The 25,743-nt window shown below is 43.6% G+C and overlaps 3 protein-coding genes across 8 annotated transcripts in view; 2 read left to right on the forward strand and 1 right to left on the reverse strand.

Moving 5' to 3' along the window:
* Nucleotides 1-11,634, forward strand: Cd3e (CD3e molecule). The gene is made up of 9 exons (XM_010629349.3): nt 1-201; nt 326-433; nt 2,589-2,609; nt 3,718-3,732; nt 7,378-7,395; nt 7,816-8,031; nt 9,300-9,467; nt 10,235-10,281; nt 11,186-11,634. Exons 2-9 carry the CDS (start codon nt 385-387, stop codon nt 11,240-11,242), a joined length of 591 nt encoding a protein of 196 aa, XP_010627651.1. The 5' UTR covers nt 1-201; nt 326-384; the 3' UTR covers nt 11,243-11,634.
* Nucleotides 11,635-18,780: 7,146 nt separating this feature from the next.
* Cd3d (CD3d molecule) overlaps nt 18,781-25,743 on the reverse strand; it is a 17,789-nt gene continuing 10,826 nt past the window's right edge. For 5 of the 6 annotated variants that reach the window (XM_033764369.1, XM_033764368.1, XM_010629345.1 and 2 more), the window contains 4 exons: nt 20,031-20,237; nt 19,443-19,574; nt 19,119-19,162; nt 18,781-18,915 (listed from right to left, as the gene is read on the reverse strand). In XM_033764369.1, coding sequence (XP_033620260.1) covers nt 18,850-18,915; nt 19,119-19,162; nt 19,443-19,574; nt 20,031-20,237 — 449 coding nt within the window. In that variant the 3' untranslated portion in view covers nt 18,781-18,849. Of the gene's footprint in view, nt 18,916-19,118; nt 19,163-19,442; nt 19,575-20,030; nt 20,238-22,399; nt 22,507-25,743 lie in introns of those variants that run through there. The other variant, XM_010629343.3, reaches the window with a different exon arrangement.
* The window catches only part of Cd3g (CD3g molecule), a 9,637-nt gene continuing 8,139 nt past the window's right edge, over nt 24,246-25,743 (forward strand). The window contains exon 1 of the mRNA XM_010629347.3: nt 24,246-24,398. Coding sequence (XP_010627649.1) covers nt 24,344-24,398 — 55 coding nt within the window. The 5' untranslated portion in view covers nt 24,246-24,343. The remainder of the gene's footprint in view (nt 24,399-25,743) is intronic.

The following is a 25,743-nucleotide window of genomic DNA, read 5'->3' on the forward strand; positions in this document are numbered from 1 at the left end:
GGTTTTGCCAGGATCTTCTTGTTTATCCTTATGCGAAATCTGTGGGGCCCAGCTTTCCTCGGGCCATCCAGGTGGAGGCCTCTGACTTAAACATTGCCAAGTGACGCAGAACCCATGGGCCCTGAGGCCCCTCAGCACTTCCTGTGTGGGGTATAGAAACCCTCCTCCCCTCCCAGCCTCAGGTGCCTGCTTCAGAAAATGGTGAGTCTCCCCTTCGAGCACCCCCTTTTTCATCCCAGGATTGGGAACAAAGGCCCCAGGGACTTGTATCTGGCACATATTTAAAAAATGTCCCTTTCTGAAAATATCCTGGTTTCCTTCTCAGAAGTAGTAAACTGACTCATCTCCGCCATCTTAGTAAAGCAAACGTCCAGTGAAAGAAGAATGCAGTCGAGCACTCTCTGGAGAGTTCTGGGACTCTGCCTCCTGTCAGGTGAGTGGGGTGGAATGAAGGAGGGTGGTTTCTCCAGACACTGGAAGCACGGGGTCTTCCAGATGTAGCACAGGAATGCGAAGGAGTTTTATTTACCAGAAGATATAAGGAACTGTTTGTGCTACCGTTAGAGCAGGGATTGGAGATGGAGACAAACAAAAGCAATGTGCCCAGGTGCGTGGGAAACCATTCAGGGAACAGCCAAAGAAAAGCAGTTGAGATGATCAGATCCATCAAGTGCAAAGAGGTCTCTGCCCCCAAGAACAAGCCTATCTGTCGGTTAACTCACCCACCCCTTAAGAACTAACACAAAAGAGATTAGAAGAGCTAAACTCCGCTTTTTGTTTTGAGGAGACTAAGTTATTGCACCCAAACTCTGCACAAAGTATAGAAAATTTAGTATCTTTGATATAATTAAATGCTTTATAGTTTTCAGTCCTCTTCCAGTGACTGAGAGCTTTCAATTAACTTAGTCTTTTTTGAAGCAAGGTAAGATATAAATTGATGAATAACCAAGAGCACTTGCATGTCTCACATGAGATAAATAAAGTTAAAAAGTGCCATTTATTGAGTGCTATTGTGTTTTGGGTTTTGGGGTGTTTTTTGTTTTTTGTTTTTTGTTTTTCTTTCCATACCAGAAATGGAACTCAGGACCTTGTGCTTGCCAGGCAGGTGCAGCAGCACTGAGCCTCATCCCAGCCCTTATTGAGCGCTAATATTGTGTAAAGAAAAATTCTCTACTCACCTTAACTTATCCTTACCTCCACCCTAGAAGAAAGGCATTATATTCTCTATTTTACACATGAAAAAAATTAATACTCAAACAAGTTCAGTAAATTATTGGAAATAATATGATTAGTGCTGGAGTTAATCTGGACGATCGGTATTGCTCAGGATGGCTGCACTATATGAAGCAAAACAGCTCATGATGACTTTATTTCAAAGAGCCAGCAAATACCATTATAGGTGAGGCTCCTATCTCAGAGCCACAGCCATTATATATCCACTTCCTGCCTGGGTTTCTCAGTCTTTAATACAGACACAAATCACCCAGGGGCCCTTTTAAAATGCAGCTTCTGTTTCAGGACTGAAACACATTCCACATTCCACATTTCCAATAAGCTCCCAGGTGCATTATTCTGTGACTAGGCAAAAAATAAATATACTTTGAGTCTCAAGGGATAGAATGTGACTCCTGCAGGATTAGTCAGGCATTTTCTTAGAGACCAGTGGTATAAAGTAAGCTCTTCCTAAGAAAAGGCAAAGCAATGCAAAGCATAAAGGAAAGGGAAGGAGAAGAAAAGAAAAAGGGAAAAAGAGGACATATCAAAGACCCAAGGATCCCTAGAAATTTGACATCATGAGAAAGTGCTCAGTCTGCTCTGGGGATGGGAGAATATCTCACCCAGTACAGAGGCTATTGGTAAACAGAAAATGCTCAGGTAACACCGGGAAAGCTGGTCACTGTAACGTCATTCTGGAGCAGACTCTGGAGGCCCCAGAAGAAATTTAATCAGGTTCTTCACTGTTTAAGCTCTATTGGATGAGTAATCGGTTTCAAATATCTCTGCCTCTGTCTCAAGCAGAAAACAATGGAAAAACTGAGCCATCAACCTAGCAGGAGCCAAAGATGGAACCAGAATCTCAATATTTGTACCCAGTCAAGAGCTTCTTTTTCTTTCAGTCTGAGACCAATTTTCAAAATGGAGGCTTGATTGCAAAATTCTTTTGTTATGTTTCTGGTTACCCCAAAGGCATCCCAACTTTTTCTTCTAACTTCTGTTGGTCAAATACCATGTATTCAGGTTCAATGCTAGATTTCCCTTGCTCTCTCCTCCCACATTTTTTGTTTGTTTGTTTTTGTTTTTTGGTGCTAGGTATTGAACTCAGGACTTTGCGCTTGCAAGACAGGCGGCTGAACCACTGAGCTAAATCCCCAGCCCTCTTCTCCCAAAGTGAGCATGTACTCCCAGTCAGCACCCAACAGTAAATGTAACTCTTCTGAGTTATAGAAACCACTGTACTGCAACATTGGCTGGGAGGGACTTCAGTGCCTTCATCAACGGTCAAAATGAACCACAGTCATTTTTTCTGCTTGGAATTGCAGGCAATCACATCTACTAACTCTGTTTCTTTTTTTTTTTTTTTTCCCCAGTTGGCACTTGGGGGCAGGAAGGTAAGGTGTGCTTTCTTTCTTTGTTGAAAAATCAACTCCAAATTTTTGGTATGCCATGCACCAATAACAATGTTTCAGTCAACAAGTGGCCAAATATACAACAGTGATTCCGTAAGATTATAGCAAAGCTGAAAAATGACTATCACTAGGTATTTTTACAGTACCTTTTGTGTTTGGGTGTGTCTAAGTGCACAGATACTATTGTGTCCCAGTTGGCTACAGTATTCAACACAGTATCTATCACACAGTAGAAGTTTATAGCCCAGGAGCAGCAGCCAATACCATATAGACTAGGTACGCAGCCATCTAGGTTCATGTGAGAACCCTCTGTGACTTTCACACAATGACAGAGCCCCCTTGTGACACATCCCTCAGGACTGACCATATTTGTGAGTGGAGCTCTCTCCTACAGAGCTCCTACAGAGACCAGTAAAAGGGGTTTCTACTATTTTTTCTTTGCCTTCTCCTTATAAATCTAGCCCAGGAGAGGGAATCGACAAAGATCGTAAGAAATGAGTCTTAACTATTCAAAAGAAAAATTGAGACTGTTAAATTCAGTGGAAAGTGCCAACAGTTTTCATTTGTTGCCATTTCTACTTGCTGTGCAGTTTCATACAGGACATGTGGCCAATCAGAATGCATGTACAGGGTGAGCCTGGATGACCCTCCAGGCAGCGTTTGGATGCACATTCTGAATCTCATGTCTGAATGCTCTGAATGCATGTGGCCATGAGCACACATGCATATGAATGCGCCTGGCCTGCACTTGCTTTCTCCATCACAGCAGCAGAGTCTGCAGTGTCCTGGTACTAGAAGCCTCTCTGTTCAATTAGCTCCTCCGAAGTGAAGGGACCACTGTTGTGTTCAGAAGCAGCACCGTGCTAGTCCACTTTCCACTGTGCTGCCTATCTGGAGGTGTCCTTAGCAACCATTTTTGGAAATGGCCATCAAATGAACACGAGGCCCCAAGCAGCTCGCTATGTACAGCCAAAGGGATTTGAAGATCCATTGTCTTCTAGAGTCAGCGAGGCATCCTAACCTACAAAAGCAAGGAATGATCATAACTACTGATAGGAATAGTGCTAATGGCTTATTGTTTCTTTTTCAGATGCTGACAAAACTGGTAAGAGGATTTTCATTCTATACAATTTATTCTCAAATGTGGGTCAAGATGGTCATAGTGGACAATCGTAGGTGTAAACACTGAGAACCAGAGCTGTTAGAGGGGAAAAATGAGGTGTGCCTGTATTTGTTGCAAGCTGCCCTGATTATAGCCGTGTCATTCATATCCCTGAGCATGCTGTGAAGAGAAAACACAACGTAGGTGTGGGTTGGAGCTTCTATGTGTTTTTTAATGAGCTATGAGTTTCTTAAAAGTAGAGACAGTGTCTCATTTACTCGGCCCAGGTCTGGCTCATGGTAGATATTCAATGAAATTTTTTTTTTCTGCAGTGCTGAGAATTGAACCCAAAGCCTGATACATGCAACACAAACATTGTAGCTACATCCCCATCTCTTTTTACTTTTTTAAAAAATTTTGTAGCAGGGTCTCACTAAGTTGTTCAGATGGGCCTTGAACTTACAATCCTCCTGCCTAAGCCTCCTGAGTAGCTGGAGTTACACGTGCACACCATGCTCAGCTCCAACAAACATTTTTTGTTTTGTTTTGTTTTTGGTACCGGGGATCGAACTCGAGTCCTCGTGCTTGCGAGGCAGGCGCTGGAACCACTAAGCTAAATCCCCGGCCCTCAACAAACATTTTTTGAATGGACAAATGAACAAAACTATGGATGCTTTGCTAATTCCCTGTCCTCAAGAAGCCAACTACCTTGACGGATAAGTAATTGGTAATGGAGTGTGTTGTGTGCAATGATATGGGAAGACACAGAATAAAATGTAGTATAAAGAAAGAAGAGTATAGTTGAGAAAGGCTATGGGGAGGTGATTCACTGGCTGAATTTTAAAGAATGAGCTTGTATTCCAGGAAGAGGAATACTTTAGGTAAAGGAGATAAAAGCCACACTGTATGAGGGTAAGAGTCTAACTCTGAAGTTAGATTGCCGTGTTTGAATCCTGGCTCAACTCCTTACTTTCCAGGTATCTTTGAATAAATTACTTAATTTCTCTGTGCATTAGCACATCTTGTGTAAAATAGAAATACAGTAATAATGATATAGTACTAGCTGATAGCATTGTTACAAGGGTTGAGTGAGTATTTCATTTAAGAAATCATCTGACAAATAAAAAGTAGTAGGTGAATTTTGGCTATTATTATACAGAATGAACACTGACTAGGGTCCGGGATTTGACTCAGTGGTTCTGCCCCCTGCCTAGAAAGCGCAAGGGCCCGAGTTTGATCCCCACTACGAAAGAAAGAAAGAAAGAAGGAAGGAAGGAAGGAAAGAAAGAAAGAAAAAAGAAGGAAGGAAGGAAAGAAGGAAGGAAGGGAGAGAAAGCACACTGCTATGTTAATAATAAGCCTTAAAATTCACTAGGCATGTATGTTCTAGGTATTGCTCTAAATGTTTTATCTGAATTTCTCCTTTTAGTTCTTCTAACACTGGGCTGAGAATGTATCTCAGGGGTACACTGCTTGCCCCACATGAACAAGGCTCTGGGTTCAGTTGCCATCATAGGGGTGGGGTTAGGGGTACAACTGATCCTTACACCAGATGTGATGGCTGTGATCCCAGCACTCTGAGAGGCTGAGGCAGGAAGATGTGAATTAAAGCTTAACTGGGGGAATTTAGCAAGACCTTGTCTCAAAATAAAATAGGGCTGGGGTATAGTTCAGTGCAAAGGCCCTGGCACCACAAAAAGAAAAAAAAAATCTTTTAGCATCCATCCCTATTCTATAGATGAAGAGACCGAGGCTTAAAAAGTAAATAATTAGCCCATTCACAGAGATATAAATGCAAATTTTTATGACACTGAAGCACATTTTTAACCATCATGAAATACATGTATGTGTATGAAAATTGCCATGTATACAATTTTTCTGAACACACCTATTTCCAAGTATAAACATCTAAGCCCTTAAATTAATGTATTGAATCTAATATCTCTGCTACCAAATGTGTGCCAATAAAGGGCCTTAGCAATTTTCTTTGTGTGTTTTTTTTCCAAACAAACCTATCAGAGAGTATAATGTGTAGTTATTTGCTTTGCTTTGTTTTTAGTCTGAGGGATTGAAATCAGGACCTTCACACTGAGCTACACCCCTGGCCCTTTTTAAATTTTGACACAAGTTCTCACGAAGTTGCCCAAACTTGGCTTGTGATACTCTTGCCTCAGCCTCTCAGAGTCCGAGAATCTCCAGGCTGGGATTATAGGCACGCGCCGCTACACCTGGCTTCTATTCACTTTTAAGTTATGTATAATTTATTGTTTATGTAACATTTCCTTTTTTAAAAAATCAATGCTGGACAATTAGTAATTCAAAATAATATTATCTATTGTTATATTCAACTCCCAGTTATTAGCAGGTGGTGAAGGATTTCTTTATGTTGTATGCAATCTTGGCCAGATGGCTGCCCAAACAGCTGGTGTAAACTCAGTTCTCTTCTCTGTGGTAGCAGGATCCCAAACAGGACAGGAAGAAACTAGCATTTGTCTTGACTTCCACTTTCAGAATCCACTTAATTCTCATAAAAAGCCTATTAGGAAGGCATTTCATCTCCATTTCCCTCATGAAGAGAGGTAAAATGATCTGTCCTTGCTCACACAGCTGAGCTCTGTCCCTGAGCCCAGCACTCCTCCTCAGAAGCATGCTACCTCTGGGTACTGCCACCTCCGCCCTCTTCCATCTGCCATGTACAGGATCTTCCACAACCTAGTGTTGCCCCTTGTTCTGGCCACAAGCCTTCCAGAGAACAGGGACCCCCAGCCCCACTTCCCAGGGTTGTGGGGAAAGTTGCTGGTTCCCCAAATTACATTAGTGGATTTCAGTTTTTCACACCAATGATCCCTCCATTTAGCAAAAATAATTGAGGTCTGATTGTGCTCAGAGGCAAAGTGAAGCCGCTTTTTATTGGAAGAGCCATTCCTTTAAAATCTGCAGAACAGGGCCTCTGTAGAGCAGAGGCTGGGAATGTAGCTCCATGGAAGAGTGTGTCCAGCATAGTAGATTTGATCCCCAGTGCTCAAAGTAAAATCTGTAGAGTGGTTTGCGTCATCTAAAGACAACAGAGAAAATGATATGGAATGAGATGTTTGATCTGTATTATGGAAAACTGTGTTATAAGGAAGCATTTCTGAATAATAAGAAATGAATAAGACTCTGTGATTCAAATGTGTAGAGGTCTTTATCTTTGAAAAGACCTTTCTATATGTGTATGGAAGAAAGTTCTGGCTAATGCAAGAAGACTTCTAGAATTTTTCCAGCTTTAGAACTTTAAGATTTCCTTCGTGGGTCTGGGTCAAGGAGCACATGTTGCTATATTCACAATTTGAGGGCCGGGATTTAGCTCAGTGGTTCTGCCTCCCGCCTTGCATGCACAAGGTCCCAAGTTTGATCCCCAGTACCAAAAACAAATAACAACAACAACAACAAAACACAATTCAATGTGTGCAAGTTCCAGTATACCAATAGCATGTCTCCAGGTTAAGAACATTCCTCACCTTCAAGGCTTGGGGCTTCCTGAGTAACAGCACCCACTTTGAGAACTCTGGGGGGCATTGTCTAGTCCCATTAGAAAAATTTTACCTCAAGTTTAAATATAAATCAGAATTTTTTTCTTAATACTTTTTCCTCTTTATTTATTTCCAGAAAATGAAACACCGAAACGTGAGTTTATGGTCACTTAAGCTGCCCAGATTGGTAGGTAGAGAAGAAACTGACTGAAAGAGATTAGCCCATGAACTAAGGATTTCTGCACTATATAGGCCCAACCCCATTATAGAAATTCCAAATAAGGGAGTTTTGTGAAGCTTTCTTTACTTCTACCTTTCCCTTCCCCAGTCCTCATTTCCCCGCCCAAACCCTGAAAGTACCTTCTAGAAGGTTCTCTGGTCCCCCTCCTCCCACCCATCCCCTCTCCAAACCTTCTAGCCAGTAAGCCTCCCTTCTGACAAGCAAGTATAAGACCCAGGTTACAAGTGACTTTCTGCATTTGGTTAGTTTTCTTGTCACTAATTTGTCTTTTTTTTTTTTTCTTTTTCTTGGTTTCTCCATCCTATTTCCCATCTCTTGTCTTCCATTCCTCAGAATATAAAGTTTCCATCTCAGGAACCAGGGTAGTGGTGACATGCTTTCTGGATCCTGCAACAAACTCAATAAAATGGGAAAAAATTGATGGAGAAGAATCCGGTGAACATAACGAACAACTAATAATTGAAAACTTTTCAGAAATGGAGCACAGTGGTTATTACGTCTGCTATACAGACAATGAAAAGAGTCATTATCTCTACCTAAAAGCTAGAGGTAACACAAGAGGATCGTTTTTTTGTTGTTTGTTTTTTTTTTTCATTTAAATTGAATTTATTGGTACATTCTAGGTAGACAGTACAGTTACATTCATTACTGGGATCTTGTACCTTTACATGCCAGGTCTTCCCCCTCCTCCCCTCCCCACCTTCAAACTCTTTAATATAGTGGCACAATTTATAATAGCTAAAACTTGGAAATTTTCCAGAGGATTGTTTTAAATAGCCAGGCTCACTGACTTCCCCAACCCTACCTGCAGTCCTCTGGCATCTTAAGTCTTCCTCTTACATGCAATCCTGGGATTCTCCAGGGACTCACAGCATCAATATTTTTCGGAATGCAGATTAAATACCAGCATAGAGCTATCTGAGTAACCTGTCAGTGCTAGGTCTAAAATAACTTCCCACAAGACAGAGCTGGGTCGTTTACACTGTGTCACTCCCAGAAGCAATGGCATTCTAGTAAGAGTTTACCTGATGCTCCATCCACAAGCACATTCTTCACAAAAACTTGTAAAAGAGACACAAAACATCTATTAGAAACCCCCTAAAAGAGCTGGGCGTGGTGATGCACACTTGGAATGCCAACACTCAGGAGACGGAGGTAGGAGAATTACTATAAGTTCAAGGCCAGCCTGGACTAAATAGTGAGTTTTAAAAAAAGAAAACCAAGTAAATAAATAAATATAAAAGAAATAAAAAAATAAAAACCACCTAAGCCAAAGCATAATAAAACAGTGATGGGAACTAATATTTATCAAGGGCTTATAACATTTCAAGCACGGTACCAAAAATCTTTACACTTACCAGGGATTTTTTTTCATGTAATCCTTTCAATAGCCACGAGTTAAATACTATTTTGTTTCCATTTTGTAGATGAGGAAACAGAGGTGTTTTTTTTGGGTTGAAAATGTTTTTCACAATTCCCACAACTAATGAGTAATGAAGCTTTAACCGAGGCTTGTTTTTTGTTTCGTTTTGTTGTTGTTATTGTTGTTGTTCTTGTTGTTCTTGTTGTTTTGGGTATGGGGGATGGAACTGGGGCCCTTGCCCATGTGAGGCAGGCACCAGAACCACTGAGCTAAATCCCTGGCCCTGAGGCTTGTTTTTATCCATGTTGTTATCAGCACATTGAAAGGAAGGGCTCTGGCCCTGGCAAGTGAGTGTGAGGGGAGAAGCTCCTTTGTTCCTTCTTCATCTTCTGCAGTGTCCTGGGGCATCTCTTCTGGTTCATTTCTTCTCTTTTCCCCACCTTGTCCCCTGTAGTGTGTGAGAACTGCATGGAGGTTGACCTGACAGCCGTGGTCGTAATCGTCATAGTGGACATCTGCATCACTCTGGGCTTGTTGGTGCTGGTTTATTACTGGAGCAAGAATAAGAAAGCCAAGGCCAAGCCTGTGAAACGAGGAACTGGAGCTGGGGGCAGGCCCAGGGGTAAGACCCCAAAGCCTGGTCAGAGAGCATTCCCACCAGCGGGTACCCAGCCTGGGCCAGGATGGGCAGGAAGGCCACACGAGGTCAAACAGCTTCTTTAGCACATTCACTCTGATACCAAGCTCTCCAGAAAAGCATAACAATGTTTTTTAACAAGATGAGCCTTCACAAAAGCCTGTCAGCGGTCTACAGTAGTAGTTAGAGCTAGTCCCCCCAAGCTGTGAGAAGAGGGCCTTTGGGGATGTTAATTCCTGCCTTTTCCTTTTCCCCCATAGAAAGAAATAACAGGAGCACTTGGGCTAAGAAAAGAGACAAAGTGAGGAGAATAGTATGAAAGAAAAGATGAAAGAGAGAAAAAAGAAACCAGACATAATGGCACATGCCTGTAATCCCAGCACTCTGGGAAACTGAGGCAGCAGTTCAAGCCCAGCCCAGGCAACTTAGTGACTTAGGGAGACCCTGTCTCAAAGGGGCAGGGGGTTCTGGAGGTGTAGCTCAGTGTGAAGGCCCTGAAAAGCAAAAGAAAGAAAGGAAAGAAAGAAAGAAAGTAAGAAAGAAAGAAAGAAAGAGAAAGAAAGTAAGAAAGAAAGAAAGAAAGAGAAAGAAAGAAAGAAAAAGAAAGAAAGAAAAGGAAAGAGCTACTGCATAGATAAGAGAGACATAGAAGGAGGGACAAAGAGGACTACTAAAGTCACTGCAGCAGTCAGCCCTGCAAGTTTAATGTTCCTCTGTGGGTAAAAAATAGTTTTACCTTCCCTCCTCCACAGGACAAAACAAGGAGAGGCCGCCACCTGTTCCGAACCCAGACTATGAGGTAACAGGCTAGAGTGTGTGGGAAGCTGGGGTCTGGGTGTCCTTTTCTAAGGGGCAGGGGAACAGATAGGAGTGCCCATCACACCTCCAGAGACTCCAGAGCTCCTCACTTAGGGCTCCCAGGACAACCCACCATGTGCCCACCTCTGCCTCCTTCAAGGCAGGGATCATCACAAAGCCTGCTTGACTTCCACAAGCATGGAGAGGAGGAGCTGGAGGAAACACACTCTTCTTCCCCTGGCTTATACATTGGCTGGAACACAGTCATGGAAAACACCTCATATATAAACTCTAATGGGATAAGTTCAGGGCCGACAGCCCACCAGCATGCACGAAGGCAGTCAACCAATTACTAAAATATGAAAATTAAAAAAAATAATACTTCATTGGCAAATAGCCCAAGCTTCCCCTCATTCCACCCCCACACACTGTCAGACAAGACAGCTTTTCCCTCGCCCAAATGCCTCTTAATTTGCTAATTAAAGACCTCATTCTTGCCATGGAGCAGGACCACTAGCATAGTTCTCACTGGTCAGAAGGTGTGAATTGCCACCTGTTAAATACTTTGACTATCATACCTGGTAAACTCAACAAATATTTATTGAGCACCAGCAAAGAGTGTGGTATTTACCTTCCCATAAGTGGCTTCATCTGACCCAGACAAAAGCTCTGAGAGGTGAGTCTTTAGACTGAGTCCCTTTTTTGAGACACAAAAGCTACTCACAGAAGAAGGTGACTGGCTCAAGTCAGTCTCCTACCTTCATGCGAACCTAGATTTCAAGCCTGCCTCCTAACTCCAAGTTTAGTTTTTCCCATTGCACTGCAGCTAGATCTTCAGCGCCCTTTTTCCTTAGGCTCTACTTCCTCTCACCCCGCTAATCACCCCCTCTTTGTCCTGCTCCTAGCCAATCAGGAAAGGCCAACGGGACCTGTATTCCGGCCTAAATCAGAGAGGAGTCTGATGGTCCCAGAAGACAATGCTCAGGCCTGGCTCTCCTGGGGCATCCTGCTGTTCCTTGTTCTCTGGACAAGTCTTGGACCCTACAGAGAATTGTTCTTCGGCTTCATGGTGAATTCATGCTCTACAGCCTTGTCCCTTGCTCCCCTCTTCCCGTCTTCGCTGCTGGTATCCAGCTGTAGGCTATTGCTGCTTTGCTGTCCTTGGTTAGGCCCTCACACCTGGCCTGCCCTCTTGTCAGCATATTTATTTCTATTATTCACTCCCTGCTGAACTTTCCCCCTGCATGAATGTTATTTCTGCCTTTTGTTCCCTCTTTTTCCTCCATAGAAGTTGCCCCTTTCCCCTAACAACTCCATAAAAATTTATATTTTTCTTTTTTTATTGAGTTTATTGGTACAGTCTAGGTCTACAATACAGTTACATTCATTAATGGGATCCTGTACCTTCATATGACAGTTCTTGGTTCTCATTTTTTGCCCTTGTCCCTGAAAATTTTATATTTTTCTGACTCTCTGTCTTTTGCAACCTTCTGTGGGGAAGGACTGTTGGCAGGGGCCCTGCCTCATTCCCAGGTCCACATCCAGAGTCCACCCTGAGCCCCCTCCCTGGTCTTCACTGTAGGCCACTGCATGACCATTTGTATCTACTAATAGAGAAAAGCAATAAAGTGTATTTGGCTGAAAGAGTTGCTGTTTCTTTCCTGGAAGGTTCTCAGAGGCCACCTTATTTCACAGGACAACTCAGGTTCTCCCCACCTTTAAGGGAGATCAGTGCTTGCAGTAATGGTCCCAAGTGCAAGTACAGTTTGTTTTCCCAGCTGATGGTTACCTGAAGCTCTCCTTTGAGAAGGGAATAGGAAAGAGAGAAATTTAACCAACTCTTCTACAAAAACATCAAAGATGGCAGAGAGTGCCTGAAAGATCTCTGATGGTGCAGTTAGTTCATCAAACGGGCAAGACAGAAACAGGGTCTACGAAAGGTAGATGGAGGTAACGAAAGAGGCGGCTTGTGGACACGGGTTTCCATAAGGTCCCAGGAAGAGCCACTGAACTAAGGCTGCAGGAATCGGAGGAAGGGCGCCTCGCAGGCAGGCCGCCCCTCCCTCTGGCGCAGGAGACAGCTGCTGCAGCAAAGCCTCTGCGGCGGGGCTGCGGTTAAGCAGCACAGGATGTGGGCTATGCAAGGAGTGATCGCACTGCGGCAGCCAGGCGCCCAGAGACCAGTGTGGGAAGACCTCGTTCTCTGTCTCCCACAGCGCTCGCTTAGCTTGCAGAGAGGAGGGCAGAACGTGAAGGAGCTGTGCCCGCCCACCTCAGACCGGCCTCTCCTCACCCTCTGCACTCAGAAACCTCCTGTGGACCAGAAGGCTATTTATGTGTATGGCCACAACAACAACAAAAAAAAGGCCATTTTTGATCAGGAGCCCTCCACATACTGGGCACATCCAGCCTTGGCCTTGTGGCTACAGCTTTTACTCATTGTTCCTGTGAAATGTCACTTCTAAGCACCAGCTCTTGCTCCAAAGGAGTCTCAGTGATGTTGCTCACCACTAGCTGCTGGTCAGAGGCTGGCTCGAGGGTGGCAATTTTGTTCTATATGTATTTGATTGTGCTCATACAAGGGAAGACATGGCTCAGCATGATAAAAACAAGAACAGCTAATGTTTACTGAGCATTTACTATGCTCCAGAATCTGTGGAGCAGTTTATATGTATCATCTCATTTCATCTTTATGATGGCTCCACAAGATAGGCGTTGTCATCCTCTGTTTTGCAGATGAAAATAGTGAGCCTGAGAGAGGCTAAGTCATTTGTACAAGTCACAGTGAGGGGCCTGGCTGGAATTCAAAGCCGAAGCTTGTCCAATATATTCTTTCAACACCTATCCTGTACTGATTGTGGCAGTGAGGAATGCTTTCCAGCCCATATGAAGTTCTTGGAAAGACAGGTGGAGGGACAGAAATGGAGTTGAAACCCTGAGTCGGTTTCCTACTTGGGACAGGGGTGGAGTAATGCAGGAACAAGGCAGTGCTGAGGTGAGGAAGATAACAGTATGCAGAGCTGCAGATATATATAGAATGCAGAGGATAGGAGGGATACACACTATTGAAGGACTATAGAATTGCAGAGAGGCCGGGGATGTAGCTCAGCAGCACAGTGTCTGCCTGGCAAGTGTAAGGTCCTGAGTTCAATCTCTGGTAGTCCCCTCAAAAAAATTGCAGTGGGATGCAGGGTAGAGGTGGGACACAGTGGAAAGGAGGAATGTAGAGTTAAGGAAAAGATTAAATGGATGGAAGAAAAGATTGATTTCTGCCACCGGCCAAGATGGAGCAACAAAAATTGAATCTGTCCTGTAAAAGCTAAAACACAAGACAAAATAGGTTAAAATAATAAATTTTAAGGCATTCAATATCAGGCAACAATGGGAAATGAGCCCTAAGGATGGGAAGCAAATAAGACGAGCCCTAATAATGCTCCAGCTTACAACCTAGACACACTTTCTAGGTTGTGGTGCAGGAAGAAAGAACTAAGTAGAGCCTGAAGATCTCCCAGAAGTCAGCAGGCAAGAATGGAGACCAAAGCTTCTACAGTTCGTAGGACGGAGTTCAAGAAAGGAGTGAGATGCCCAGGGAGAAATCCAGAGATCTGAAGAGGACCCCTCTCAAATTCTCAGCTTAATAGTGGTCAGCACATACTTGAGAGAAAACCACAAGAAACTAAAGAAAAGGGTCTGAGATTTAGCTCAGTGGTGCCACTGCCTGCCTCGCAAGTGCAAGGTCCCAAGTTCGATCCCCTGTACAAAAGAGAAGGAGAAGGAGAAGATAAAGAAAAATTTCCCTGAAAGGATCAGAGGTATCTTTGGACCTTGTACAGGGCTAGAAATCATTGCTATGCCCTCATAATTCAAGGGACCTTGGGAAGAACTGTGAGTTCATATAACAGAAGGAGACAAATGGCTTCTTTGGCATCTCTTTTATAAGGGCATTAATCCCATTAGTGAGAGCCCCACCCTCATGGCATAATCACCTCTGAAAGGCCCCACTTCTTAATGCTATCGCATTGGGGATCAGGATTTCAACATTTGAACTTGAAGGGAACTCAAACATTCAGTCCACAACCGTTATGAACAATTTAACAACTTGGTTGATATGGGCACATTCCTTGAAAAAGCTCGCTGAAGATAAAAGATAACTTGAATAGCCCTTTACCTAGTAAGTAAGCTGAATCTGTAAAAACCTTCCCATCAAATTCAGATGACTTCACTGCCAAAATCTACCAAACGCAAAAGGAAGCAATAATGTCAATTCTGTACTAATTCCTCCAGAAAACTGAGGAGGCAATACTTGTAAATTGTTGCTTATTCTAGTTAATTTTGTGTGTCAACTTGGGTAGGCCACAGCATTCGGATATACGGCCAAATACATCTGGATGTTGCTATAAAGTATTTCTTAGATAAGATTAGCATTTAAGTCAGTAGACTTCAAGTCAAACATATTACCCTTCATAATGTGGGTGAACCTTATCTAATCAACTGAAGGGAAAAGAGAATGAGGTCCTTTGAAGAGGGAATTTTGCCTCCACACTATCTTTAGACAGCTGCAACATCCACTCCTCCCTGAGTCTCCAGGCTGCCAGAATATCCTACAAATTTTGGACATGCTTCTACAAATACATGAGTCTTTTTTTTTTTTTGATGTGTGTTTTTTTTTTTTTTTTTTTTTTTTTTTTTTGGTACCAGTGATTGAACTCTGAACCTTTAGTTTACAAGGCAGGCACAATGCCACTGAGCTAAATTCCCAGCCCACATGACCCAATTTTACTACAGAAACAGAACCAATAGGACATGTATGTAGGTGGTTGCCTATTATTGGAGGAATCATAGACACCTTGATATCAAAGGCATTAAAACAAAGATATTAAAAGAAACTTCAGATCAAATGAATATAGATATACTTTTTCTTTTCTTTCTTTTTAATTTTTTTAATTTTTCCCACCTGGGCGAGTTTGGGAAGGAGTACCTTCTTCTCACCACTTTATGATGGTTTAGCTGAACAGGGAGATCTTTCTAATGGAAGATCATTGAGCAAGTTCCAAGTGTGTGCATAGCTGTATTCCCTAGGAGCAGCCTTCTAGCAGGCTTTCAAAGTTTAAATCTTAGAAGATGATCCAACATCAGTATTTTACTTCTAAATAATCATGCCATCAATCTTGCTGTAGATGAAGTTTGCAATTTTTCCTCTCAATCATCATCAACTTTCACATTAGCTTGGCAAAATCTGTGTCCAAGAAGTAAAGCATTTTGGTGAACATTCTTCCATAGCCCAAATAGGAAAACCAATTTATCTCCTCATCAAAACCCATCCATGGCCGGGCATGGTGGCGCACGCCTGTAATCCCAGCACTCGGGAGGCTGAGGCAGGAGGATCACTGTAAGTTCGAGACCACCCTGGGCTACATAATAGGTTCCAGGTCAGTCTCAACTACATAGTAAGACCCTGTCTTAAAAAAAAAAAAAATCCCATTCATGGGGCTGGGGATGTAGCTCAGTGGCACTGTGCCTGCCTGGCAAGTGCAAGGTCCTGAGGGGAAATCACCTTTTTTTTTTTTTTTTTTTTTTTTTTTTTTTTTTTTTTTTTGGTTTTTCTTCTGGTTTTTATGTAGCCCAGGCTGGTCTCAAACTCACAGGGATCCTCCTGCCTCAGCCTCCTGAGTGCTGGGATTATAGGCGTGCCCCACCATGTCTGGCCACCTCTAGGCTAGGCAAGTGCATAGGGGCTGCAGGCAGGAGAGAGATGCTAGCAGGAAGCAGCCTCTACAAGATACTGAAACCTTAACAAAATTTTGGCAAATTTAATTCAACAATATATAAAAGTAATAATACAGAATGACCAAGTAGAGACTTTTTTCAGGAGTACAAAATTGGTTTAATGGATCAGATCATCAAAATAATTTACCTTATTAACAGATTAAAAAAGTAAAATTGTATAGTCATCACTATCAGAGCATAAGAAGCCTTTGACAATTCAACATCTCTTTTTGGGATAAAAATTCTCAGCAAACTACAGTGAGAAGAGACATTCCAAAAAAAAAAAAAGGAAAAGAAAAGAGACATTCCTCAACGTGTTGAAAGATATCTAAGAAAAAACTACAACTAACGTGCTTAATGATAAAAAAACAATGCTCTTCTTCTGAGATCACCAACAAAGCAAGGATGTCTCTTCCCAAGCCCTTTTTTATTTTATTTTGACACAGGGTCTTGCTACATTGCCCCGACTGGCCTTGAACTTGTGATCCTCTTGCCTCAGCCTCCCAACTAGCTGGGATTCCAGGTGTGCACCACTACACCTGATTTGTCCACTCTTATTCAGCGTTCTACTGGAAGTTTTAGCCAGTGCAATAAGCCAAGAAACAGAAATAAGACACATCCAACAGAAACAGAAAAAGTTAAATTGTCTATTAACAGGTATCATGACTGTATAAAATGCCCAGGATGTTCACCACCAGTTCAAGACCAGCCCAGACTATACAGTGAGTTTCAAGGCCAACCTAAACTACATAGTAAGACACTATCTCAAAAAAAATAAAAATAAAATAAAATAAAATATAAAATTAAAGGAGGAGGGAAGGAGGGAGAGAGAAGGTGCCAGGGGTTCAGATAGAGAGTAAGTGCCTCTCGATCTTGGTTTCATATCAAAATCACCCTGCACAGTTTTAAAAGCCCTGAGGCCCATGTGGCAGTTGGAGCAGGGATGGAGAGAGGATAGTTAACAAATACAGGGGTGCAGTTGGATGAGGGAAATAACATCTAATGTTCTGTAGCACAGTGGGATAACTATGGTTGACAATACCTATTGTGTATTTCAAAATAGCCGATAGAAAGTTTGGCTGTCCTCATCACAAAGAAGTACTGTTTGAGGTAGTACTTATACCAGTGCCCCAGATCTAGTCAAAGTGCTATGGCTCATTTGTACCCTAGATCTATAAGTTCAGAAACTCCGAGGGTGTACCTAGACGTTGGTATTTTTAAACTTCCCGTGAGACTCCAATGGTAGGCGAGCGTTGAGATCTGGTGGATGTGGCACATAAGCCAATACAAGGAACTCAAGGTATAAGGAAGTATGCAGGACATAAGAAAGGTCCAACGTGTTGGTGAAATACAGGCTGGGAAGGGAAGCCCAAGGTAGAAGTATTCATTGTAAAAGTAGGGTCTAGGACAGTGGTGGCAAACCTATGGCATGTGTGTTATTTGTTTTTCTCTTCAGACAAAAAATGCTAATATATTAGGGTTTTTTCCTAAACTACAACCCAATATTCAAGTTTAATTGCAGTGTTGTCAGTTTGCAATAAATAAGTGGGTTTGGGGTTACAGTGTGGGCACTCAGACTCTAAAACATTTGCCATCACCTGTCTAGGGTTAGGAAAATGACATAGAGAGTAAAAATAAATCATAACTTTGAATGCAGCATATTTAAATTGGAAGCTTGTTCTGTTATGAAATTAAGGTCTGCTTATATCTCAAGGAGAGGTGGTCAGAATCATCCATGTCTCCAACTAAGTGGAAGTTAGCTCTTTTCTCCTTTGGGAATTTGAGTCTAGGAATCTCCCGCTGTCATTAAGCTGTCCCGAAGTTCTGTAAATTACTTGTGAATTCAGAAAACAAACAAACAAAAATTCCCAGCTGTAGGCTCCAGGAAGAGACACAAAGGACACAAGAGAGTAAGTGGCCTCCACTCTTCCTCTAAACCAGAGACTCTGAATTTGGGCTGCTTCAGAATCACTTGGGGACCCTATTCCTCAAGAGTAGGGCCCAAGGATCTACATTTTTATTTAATAAATCTCTCAGGCTCCCAAAGTTTAAAACCACCACTAGTCTGCTGGCTGAAGAAGACACCTACTAAAAATTTCCAAAGCCCCCTCTCAGTCTCAACACCAGCTTTCCAAGTAGGCAGAGAGCAACAAGTTGTTTTAATTGATGAAGGGTTTCTGATCCCAGTTTATCATACAGAAGGTAGGGGCAGGGCAGGAACAGGTACTGGGTAAAGAAGATAAAATGGTACCTTCCATAGAGGGAAAGGAGAGATTTTTCACATCTAGTGGCAGCTATTTAACAGGGACATAAAGTCACAGCAAGCTCTTTAGTAGCAATGTGACTGTGTAGCACATACCCTCTGAGCTGTGATAAGAAAGGAGTCACTGAGCCCCTTGATGTTCCTGCCACCCATGCTCATGATGTCATGGAAACTTCTCTGTGGCAAGGCTCCTAAACATAACAGCCCGCTCTCAGAAGGCTTGTGATAGGGGATGGAGTCAACAAGTAGCAAAGGGAGTATGGAAAGGAGACCTTTCAGCCAGGAAACCCGCTGGGCTAAAGACACCAGTGGGCCAGGACATGGTGGGAGACAACACATCACACTGTGGAGCAGACAAGAGGAAATGAAGGAAAGACTTAGGTAGGCGAGGGCCCAGCCATTTCAGGACAATTTCCATGCCCTGACCAAGAGCATTAAGAAGTGCAGGCACCAGCTGAATGGAAGGGAATATCTTTATTGGCCAAGCAAGGAGGAATGGTACAGTTAACAATGTGCTTCTAGAAGCTACCAGTCTTGAGGTCATTTGCTCTGGTGCCAGTTTTCTCCAAGACGGCTGTACTGAGCATCCTCATGATTGCGGAGGGGCTAAGAGACAAGAAGGGAGGCAGTGAGTCAAGTCAGAAGTCTCTCGGGAAGAGACCCAGCACATCCTGGAGATGACAGCTTGTGCCTCCCTTCCCCACCCCTCCCTAGTGATGAGTTCCTCACTAGGACTCTTTACACAACATTTAGCTCAGCCTCTCCATCCCCACTCACTCCTGTTCCTGCCTCCACCCTACTATGCTCACCTGATAAAGCTGTTCACTCTTCAACAGAACTTGAGTGTCAGCCCCTGAAAGAACCAGGAAATCATTATTGGGGGGGCGGGGGGGACATTGAGACTCATGAAAATTTCAGCAGGATCCTCATCAGGCCATGCCCTACACATTCTCAGAAATCTGTGTGAACAATGTAGGTACACAAGTGCTTTCAACACACGGTAGGAGGAGTCTGTACACATTGCAAGAGTGACTTCCAGATGAGACCATTCAGCTGATTCAGAGCTCAGTGGTACACACACACACACACACACACACACATGGCACATGCACACATTCTGCTCTTTCACTAACCCCCAGAGAGCCTTCCGGTCTCATGTCCTGCAAAGCAGTAGACTCCCAAAGCAAGGAGCAGGGTGGCGATGATGTCAGTGACAATGATGCCAGCAAGGGTGGCAGAGTCCAGCTCCACACAGTTCTGGCACACTGTGGAGAAAGAAGAAGAGGGGAGAGCAAGATAGCTTTCAAGATCGGGGAATGACCCTGCCTTCTGGTACTACCCTAGGATCTCATGACAAGACCTAAACTGCAGTAAGATCCAGGGAGAAAGGCTGATGATGGCCTTACCACTCCATATGTTTATCCTCATCCCAAGGAATTCCTGAAGAGAACCAAGAAATCATCTAAATGGTGGAGACCTGAAACTAGGTGACGGACTATACCTTTCCCCCAACCAAGCCTGCAGGAACAAGGCCTTTACTGCTCAGCCTGGCTTAGTTAAGCAATCACTCCCACTGTGCAGCCCCCCACATCTGGCTAATTGCCAAAGTGACTTCAGTTTGTTTGGAGAATGAGTTGGTTCACCACATCCCCTTCTAGCCAGAAAGTTCTCACATCCAGAGGCCCCGCCACTCTAGTCCAGAGGGTCCAAGAGGCACATACTTCGATAATATACTTGCACAGTAGAATCTTTCTTGTCCAACAAACACTTATACAATCCTCGTGGATCCAGATGGCGTTTTCCCAGGTCCAGAAGGGCACCATTTTCTCTTTTTGTCCCTGTTGTTCCATCAAGCCATGTGATGCTGGTATTGCAACTAACAAACACTCTGTCCTCAAATTCCTCCACAGGTATCTGGAAATGGCTCACTAGGGGAAAGAAATACCATACTCAGAGATAGCTAGTGGTCTGCACTAGCCTCCTTGTTCCACTGGGGACCTCCTTGGTAGTCTAGAACAGTTTATGGTTTCTAGTGAGAAGGGCAGAAGTGACAAACAAAAGCTTCCAGAAGTTCCCTATGAACCACAGAGGCCAGGAAGGACGAGGCTGCGGTCCAAGCAGAAGACAGGTCTAAAGGGACTTGGGGCAACAGAGAAAACCGTGAAGCTCAGTTGATTCAAGAACTTTCCTGAAAATGAGTTCAGGCCCCTAATTAGAAGCAGGAGGGGAAGCCAGGCACTCAAAACGATGAGGCAGGAGGATCACAGTGAGTTCTGAGTTACATAGTGAGTTAAACGCCAGCCTGACTACATACTGAGGCCCCGTCTCAAAAAAGTGAAAAAAAAATAGAAGTAGAAGGGGAGCACAGACTGATGAAGCCTCCCATAAGACAGGGAAAGGCAAGAAACTGTTTCTAGATTGGAGATGCCTGCATTTTTCTACTAGAAAGTATCTAATTCTATTTCCCAGCCAATGAGAACACTCCCATTTCACCTTCTGATCCTCTCCTCTTCCCATGGCTCCTTCCTAACATTTAACAAGGGGATGGTAAACTCAATACTAAAGCCTTTCTGAGGGTCCACAATAACTGAGGCACGAAGGAACTGCTATGAACTCCCAATCCATGTGTCCAGATTGGGCCAGGGATTTAGCTCATTGGCACTGTGCCTGCCTCTCAAGCACAAGGTCCTGAGTTCGATCCCTGGTACCACAAAAACAAAAACACAAACATAGGTCCAGATTTACCAGAGCAAATCTCATGCAAAAAAAAATTTTAGTTGCTCCACTCTTGCTTAAGGGGACAGAAAAAAAATTGTTTATCAAATTGGTTCTTGAACCTCCACACACAAATCACGTCTTATGGGAAGTATTAAGAGCCAGAGGTGAGAATAAAGCTTTTCTAGATCCACTGAACTGCTCCGACAGTGCAAGAGTTATCTCCAGGCCCACAGAGCACTGGCATCCAAACTTCTCATCCCAGGAAATAGTGAAATCTATGTTCACCCTGAGCTTTATACTCAGCCCCCAGTTTGGATACCAGAGCATCCTCTAAAAAACTCCAAATCAGCTGCTTCTCAGGCTTCTGAATGAGGGCCCGAGCCTATGCACATGCCCTCAGAGAGATACATACACCCACTGCTTCACCTCTTATAGTCATTCTTGGAGTTGTTTCCAGTGAAAATCTTGTGGGTCCCAGTGCAACCATCAAAGTGACTATTTGACCCAGTTTTCCTGGGGCCGAGGAGGTTCCTGGGACATGGGACTTTTCCAGGGGCTTTTGTTTTCTTTTCTTTTGCAGTGCTCTGCCATGGAGCTATGTCCCCAGTCCAGTTTTCAGGGGTTTTTAAGTGTTTTTTTGTTTTGGTTTTGGTACCGGGGATTGAACTTGGGGTCCTTGTGCCTGCCAAGCAGATGGCAAAACCACTGAGCTGCATCCCCAGCCCCTTCAGAGTTTTTTTTGTTTTGTTTTGTTTTGTTTTGTTTTTAGCAGAGAGGTCTCACTATATTACCCAGGCGGGTCTCAAACTCCTAGGCTACAGGTATCCTTTTGCCTCAGCCTGTCAAGTAGCTGCAATTTTCAGTTTTAAAATCAGGCAAAAAATAAATAAATAAAAATAAAATAAAACCAGGCAAACTGTGATGAGTTGGCATTCTACAGCATATACAGTGACCCTCTATCCCATTGTCAAATCTATCTTTTCTCTTAAAGCATTCCCTAAAGTCCTAGGGCATGGCTCCAGGTGGTCACATATTGGTGGCCAAAAGAACAAGAGTCCGGACCTCAGAGCCATCTGCTATAGAAGAAAAAAAGGCATGTAGCTCTTCTCCCTCTTCCAGCCCTAGGCTCAGACATACACATACTGAACCATTTCCCACAGATCTCTGGCCAAAGACCTTCTGAAAGACATTCAAGACCAACAGTCACTATGGCCAAAGTAGTTGAAAGTGGAGCACCTGTTTCCTCCATCTCAGCCCTGCCTGAGTGCCTGGCAAATTGAAGTTACTCTGCAAAACTCCTACTAGTAGACCTCGCTCCCAGTGCAAATGTCCCTCTTGGGTCCTTTCCTTCACCTGGAGAAGTCTTACTTACCTTGAGGGAGAAGGGCAGCCAGAACCAGACCAGTCAGAAACCTGCTATGTTTCATCTTTCAGAATTCAACCAGTAGATAGAGTTAGATCACGGAACTACCAGCTGGGGTGAGGGCTACCCTCCTCCAACTGACTCATGGGTATACGGAAAAAGTGAAGAGTAGCAAAGGAACTAGAATATGTCTGCCTCTCTGCCTTTCATGAGAGGCCATCTCGGCAAGAGTAGCAAGAGGTGGGGTAGGAAAGAAGCAGGTGCAAATTGCTCTTTCTCTGAGCAGAGAGTTTGGGGGCTAAGCTGAAGGCAGAGAATATGGAGAAAGTTACCCAAACTTTTAGGAGGTGAAAGGAGGTTTAGTGCAGTCTTTCCTAATGAAAAACAAGAACTTCAGAGTTTATTGGTAACACAACTACATTTATCTCTCACCTAAACACTGCTACTTCTCAAAGCTCAAGAGAGGGTAGGAGACCAAGGCACAAGCCATTTCAGCTGGGTTGTTCCTGTCGCTGGTCTTTCTTGGGATCCTTCACTGGGCAGCCTGGACACCAGATAAAGCAGCTTCTAGCCAGTGGGAAGTTAGACTTTAGAGTCACACACACAGATATTTGAATCCTGGCACCAATGCTTGCTACCCACAGGGCCAGTCAAAGAATTTTGCTGAGCCTGATTCTTGGAATATCATTATGAGGATTTTTTTAAGTGACATGGTGCCTGTCACATAAATATGTTTTGTTTTGTTTTGTTTCATTTTGGTTTTTTGAGACAGGGTATCACTATGTAGTTGAGACTGACCTGGAATTGATTGTGTAGCCCAGGCTGGTCTCTAACTCACAGTGATCCTCCTGCCTCAGCCTCCCAAGTGCTGGGATTACAGGCATGTGCCACCATGCCTGGCCTGCCACATAAATATGATCAGTAAGAAATAGTTTTGTTTTGGGGTTTTTTTGTTTGTTTTTTCAAGACATGGTCTCACTATGTAAAGAAGTAATTATTAATAATAATATAATTAATTTAGGGCAAATTTGAACCTCCCCCAAAGACTATGGACCTTTTTGGGTTTTTTTTTCCTCTCGTACTAGGAATTGAACTTAGGGCCTTGTGCTTGCCAGGCAGCTGAGGTGCCACTGAGCTACATCCCTGGCCCTACTGTGGATCTTTTTAACCCCCCATGACCAATGGGGATCTGAAACTCCACACTGCCCCAGTTGGATGTCATGCACCTGAGGACAGAGATATGTCAGCCTTGCTCACTCCTCTATCTTGCTTGTGCCTAGTATATAATGAGAATTCTGTCAATTATTGTTGATTTATTGACTGGCTGAGGGAGACAGAGGCCTGAGATCCTGGAAACTCAGCACGGGCCTGCCCATCTACCACCCACCCCCAAAAGTACAGAAATGCGCTATCTGTTTGGAATTGTCCACTTACTCCCTTCCAGGCAAGCACCAGTCTGATGATCTCAAAAGAACAGTGACAAAAGCCTTTAGTGAAGGCTGAGATTGAGGTGTTTTTCCTTTCGTAGCCTTAGCCCCAAGCACCTGAGAGTCCAGCCAAAATTCATTAGTTCTAGTATCAAGTGACAACTGGCTGTGACCCTAACAACAGCTGGGGGCAGGGACATCTCCCTCCTTTGGAAAAGGGCTCAGACTCATCCCCCAACCCAGTATCTGAAGTGGTTCTCAGGTCAAGCCTAGTCTCTGCGTGGGAATTCAGCCCTCCCTCCTGTACCCTGCACCCCTCAACGGAAAAGCAAAAGGCATGTACACCTGCAGCCCTGCTGAGGCCTCCACAGGCTGCACTCAAAGCTGAGGGTGGAGGCAGTAGCTTCTTGCCTTCTCTCAGGCGCCCAGTCTGAAGGGTGCTGGGCGGAGCCAGGCTAGGTGCCAAACAGGCTGCTGGTCATGAGGGGCTGCTCCGCAGTTCCGCTGGGGAAGGACAGAGACTGACATGGAGCAGGGGAAGGGCCTGGCTGGCCTTATCCTGGTGGTCATTCTTCTCCAAGGTAAGAACCTGCGACAGGGTCTGGCAGCCTGAGGAGGGGAGTATGGGAAGAGGTCATCTCCCAGAAGATAGAGATATTGGAATCCTAACTTTGACCTGTCCTCAGCTATCACCTTAGAATTCAAAGGGAAAGCATAAATTAAGCCTTTTACTGTTCTCTGCTGGAGAGAAGCAGAGTTCAAGGGAGAAATAAGGTACTTCTCTCTGTGAAATCAAAACAGAGACCTTAACTAGCTAAAGAGAAGCCTGCTGCCGCCATCTTAAGCTTGAACATAGCCGCAAATGGCACAAGCAAAGAAACTGAAAGGAAAATGTACATGTTCTTTGATCCAGAGCTGGAGTTAGCTGTAGCATTTACTCACTTAGTTGGTCAGTTGGTCAACTGGCCAAAAGTATGGATGGGATCCTAATATCCAGAAGGATAAAAAGATGAATAACAGGCTTTTATCAAAGGAACTCATAGTCTGATTGAAGAGTTAGGTTTCAGTGTGGCCACACTGAGCACAAGGTTCAAGTATGAGCTGCTTGTACAAATTTCCAGTTCAAAATATCCAACAAGAGGTTGATGAACTAAGCTTGAAACCTGTTCTCTGGAAGCACTGGGGGAAGCTAAAACCATAAAATCACACAAGTACTGTGTGATGTGTGCAGAAGACAGAGCTGAGGATGGAACTGTAAGACACCACATTTTAAGAGGTAGTTAGAGAAAAAAATCTCAAAGAGATAAAAGAATGATCAAATAGCTGTAATGGTCACAGAAGTGATTATTGTATTTTAGTACAATATAATAGGAATTACATGAGTACAATACCATAGGAAGCATAAAGCTTCTAGGAGAAAATTACCAAGCACCTGAAAGTTAAAGAGAGGCCACCAATATAAGACTATATTTGAAATTTGTTTGTGGGATTTGGCCAGATAAATGTTATAGATTATTTAGAAGAGTTGCAGTGGGGTAGTGTGTGTGAAAGCCAGATACATGAGCAGCAGACAAAGAGCAAGTGTAGACCATGCTGGGAAGAAATTTGGAGTAGTAGGTGGAGGAGGAACTAGAGTCTAAGAAAGTTTTCGGAGGATAAGAGAAACGAGCACATTTCGGTCTAAAGAAAAAGACGGGGAGTAGAACAAGGCCTCGAGTTGATGTTGGAAAGACAGAGCCAAGAATGGCCTTGAGGGCAAGAGGGTAAGGTAATCGCAATCACTGAGACCATTAGAGGGGCTGTGGATTTAGCTCAGCAGTGCCACTGCCTGTCTTGCAAGCGCAAGGACCCAAGTTCGATCTCTGGTACAAAAAAAAAAAAAAGAAAAGAAAAGCTGAACCATTAGAGAGAAAGAAGCCAGTTCCA

Source organism: Fukomys damarensis, unplaced genomic scaffold (genome assembly GCF_012274545.1).
Source record: "Fukomys damarensis isolate Sample0158 unplaced genomic scaffold, DMR_v1.0_HiC HiC_scaffold_16, whole genome shotgun sequence".
Classification (NCBI taxonomy): Eukaryota; Metazoa; Chordata; class Mammalia; order Rodentia; family Bathyergidae; genus Fukomys; species Fukomys damarensis.

Excerpts from the sequence above, each read along its gene's own strand:
- Cd3e (XM_010629349.3), top strand. The coding sequence starts at position 385 with ATGCAGTCGAGCACTCTCTGGAGAGTTCTGGGACTCTGCCTCCTGTCA. Across the intron at positions 434-2,588 it reads GGGACTCTGCCTCCTGTCAG|TTGGCACTTGGGGGCAGGAA; the intron begins GTGAGTGGGGTG and ends TTTTTTCCCCAG. Across the intron at positions 10,282-11,185 it reads TTCCGAACCCAGACTATGAG|CCAATCAGGAAAGGCCAACG; the intron begins GTAACAGGCTAG and ends TCCTGCTCCTAG.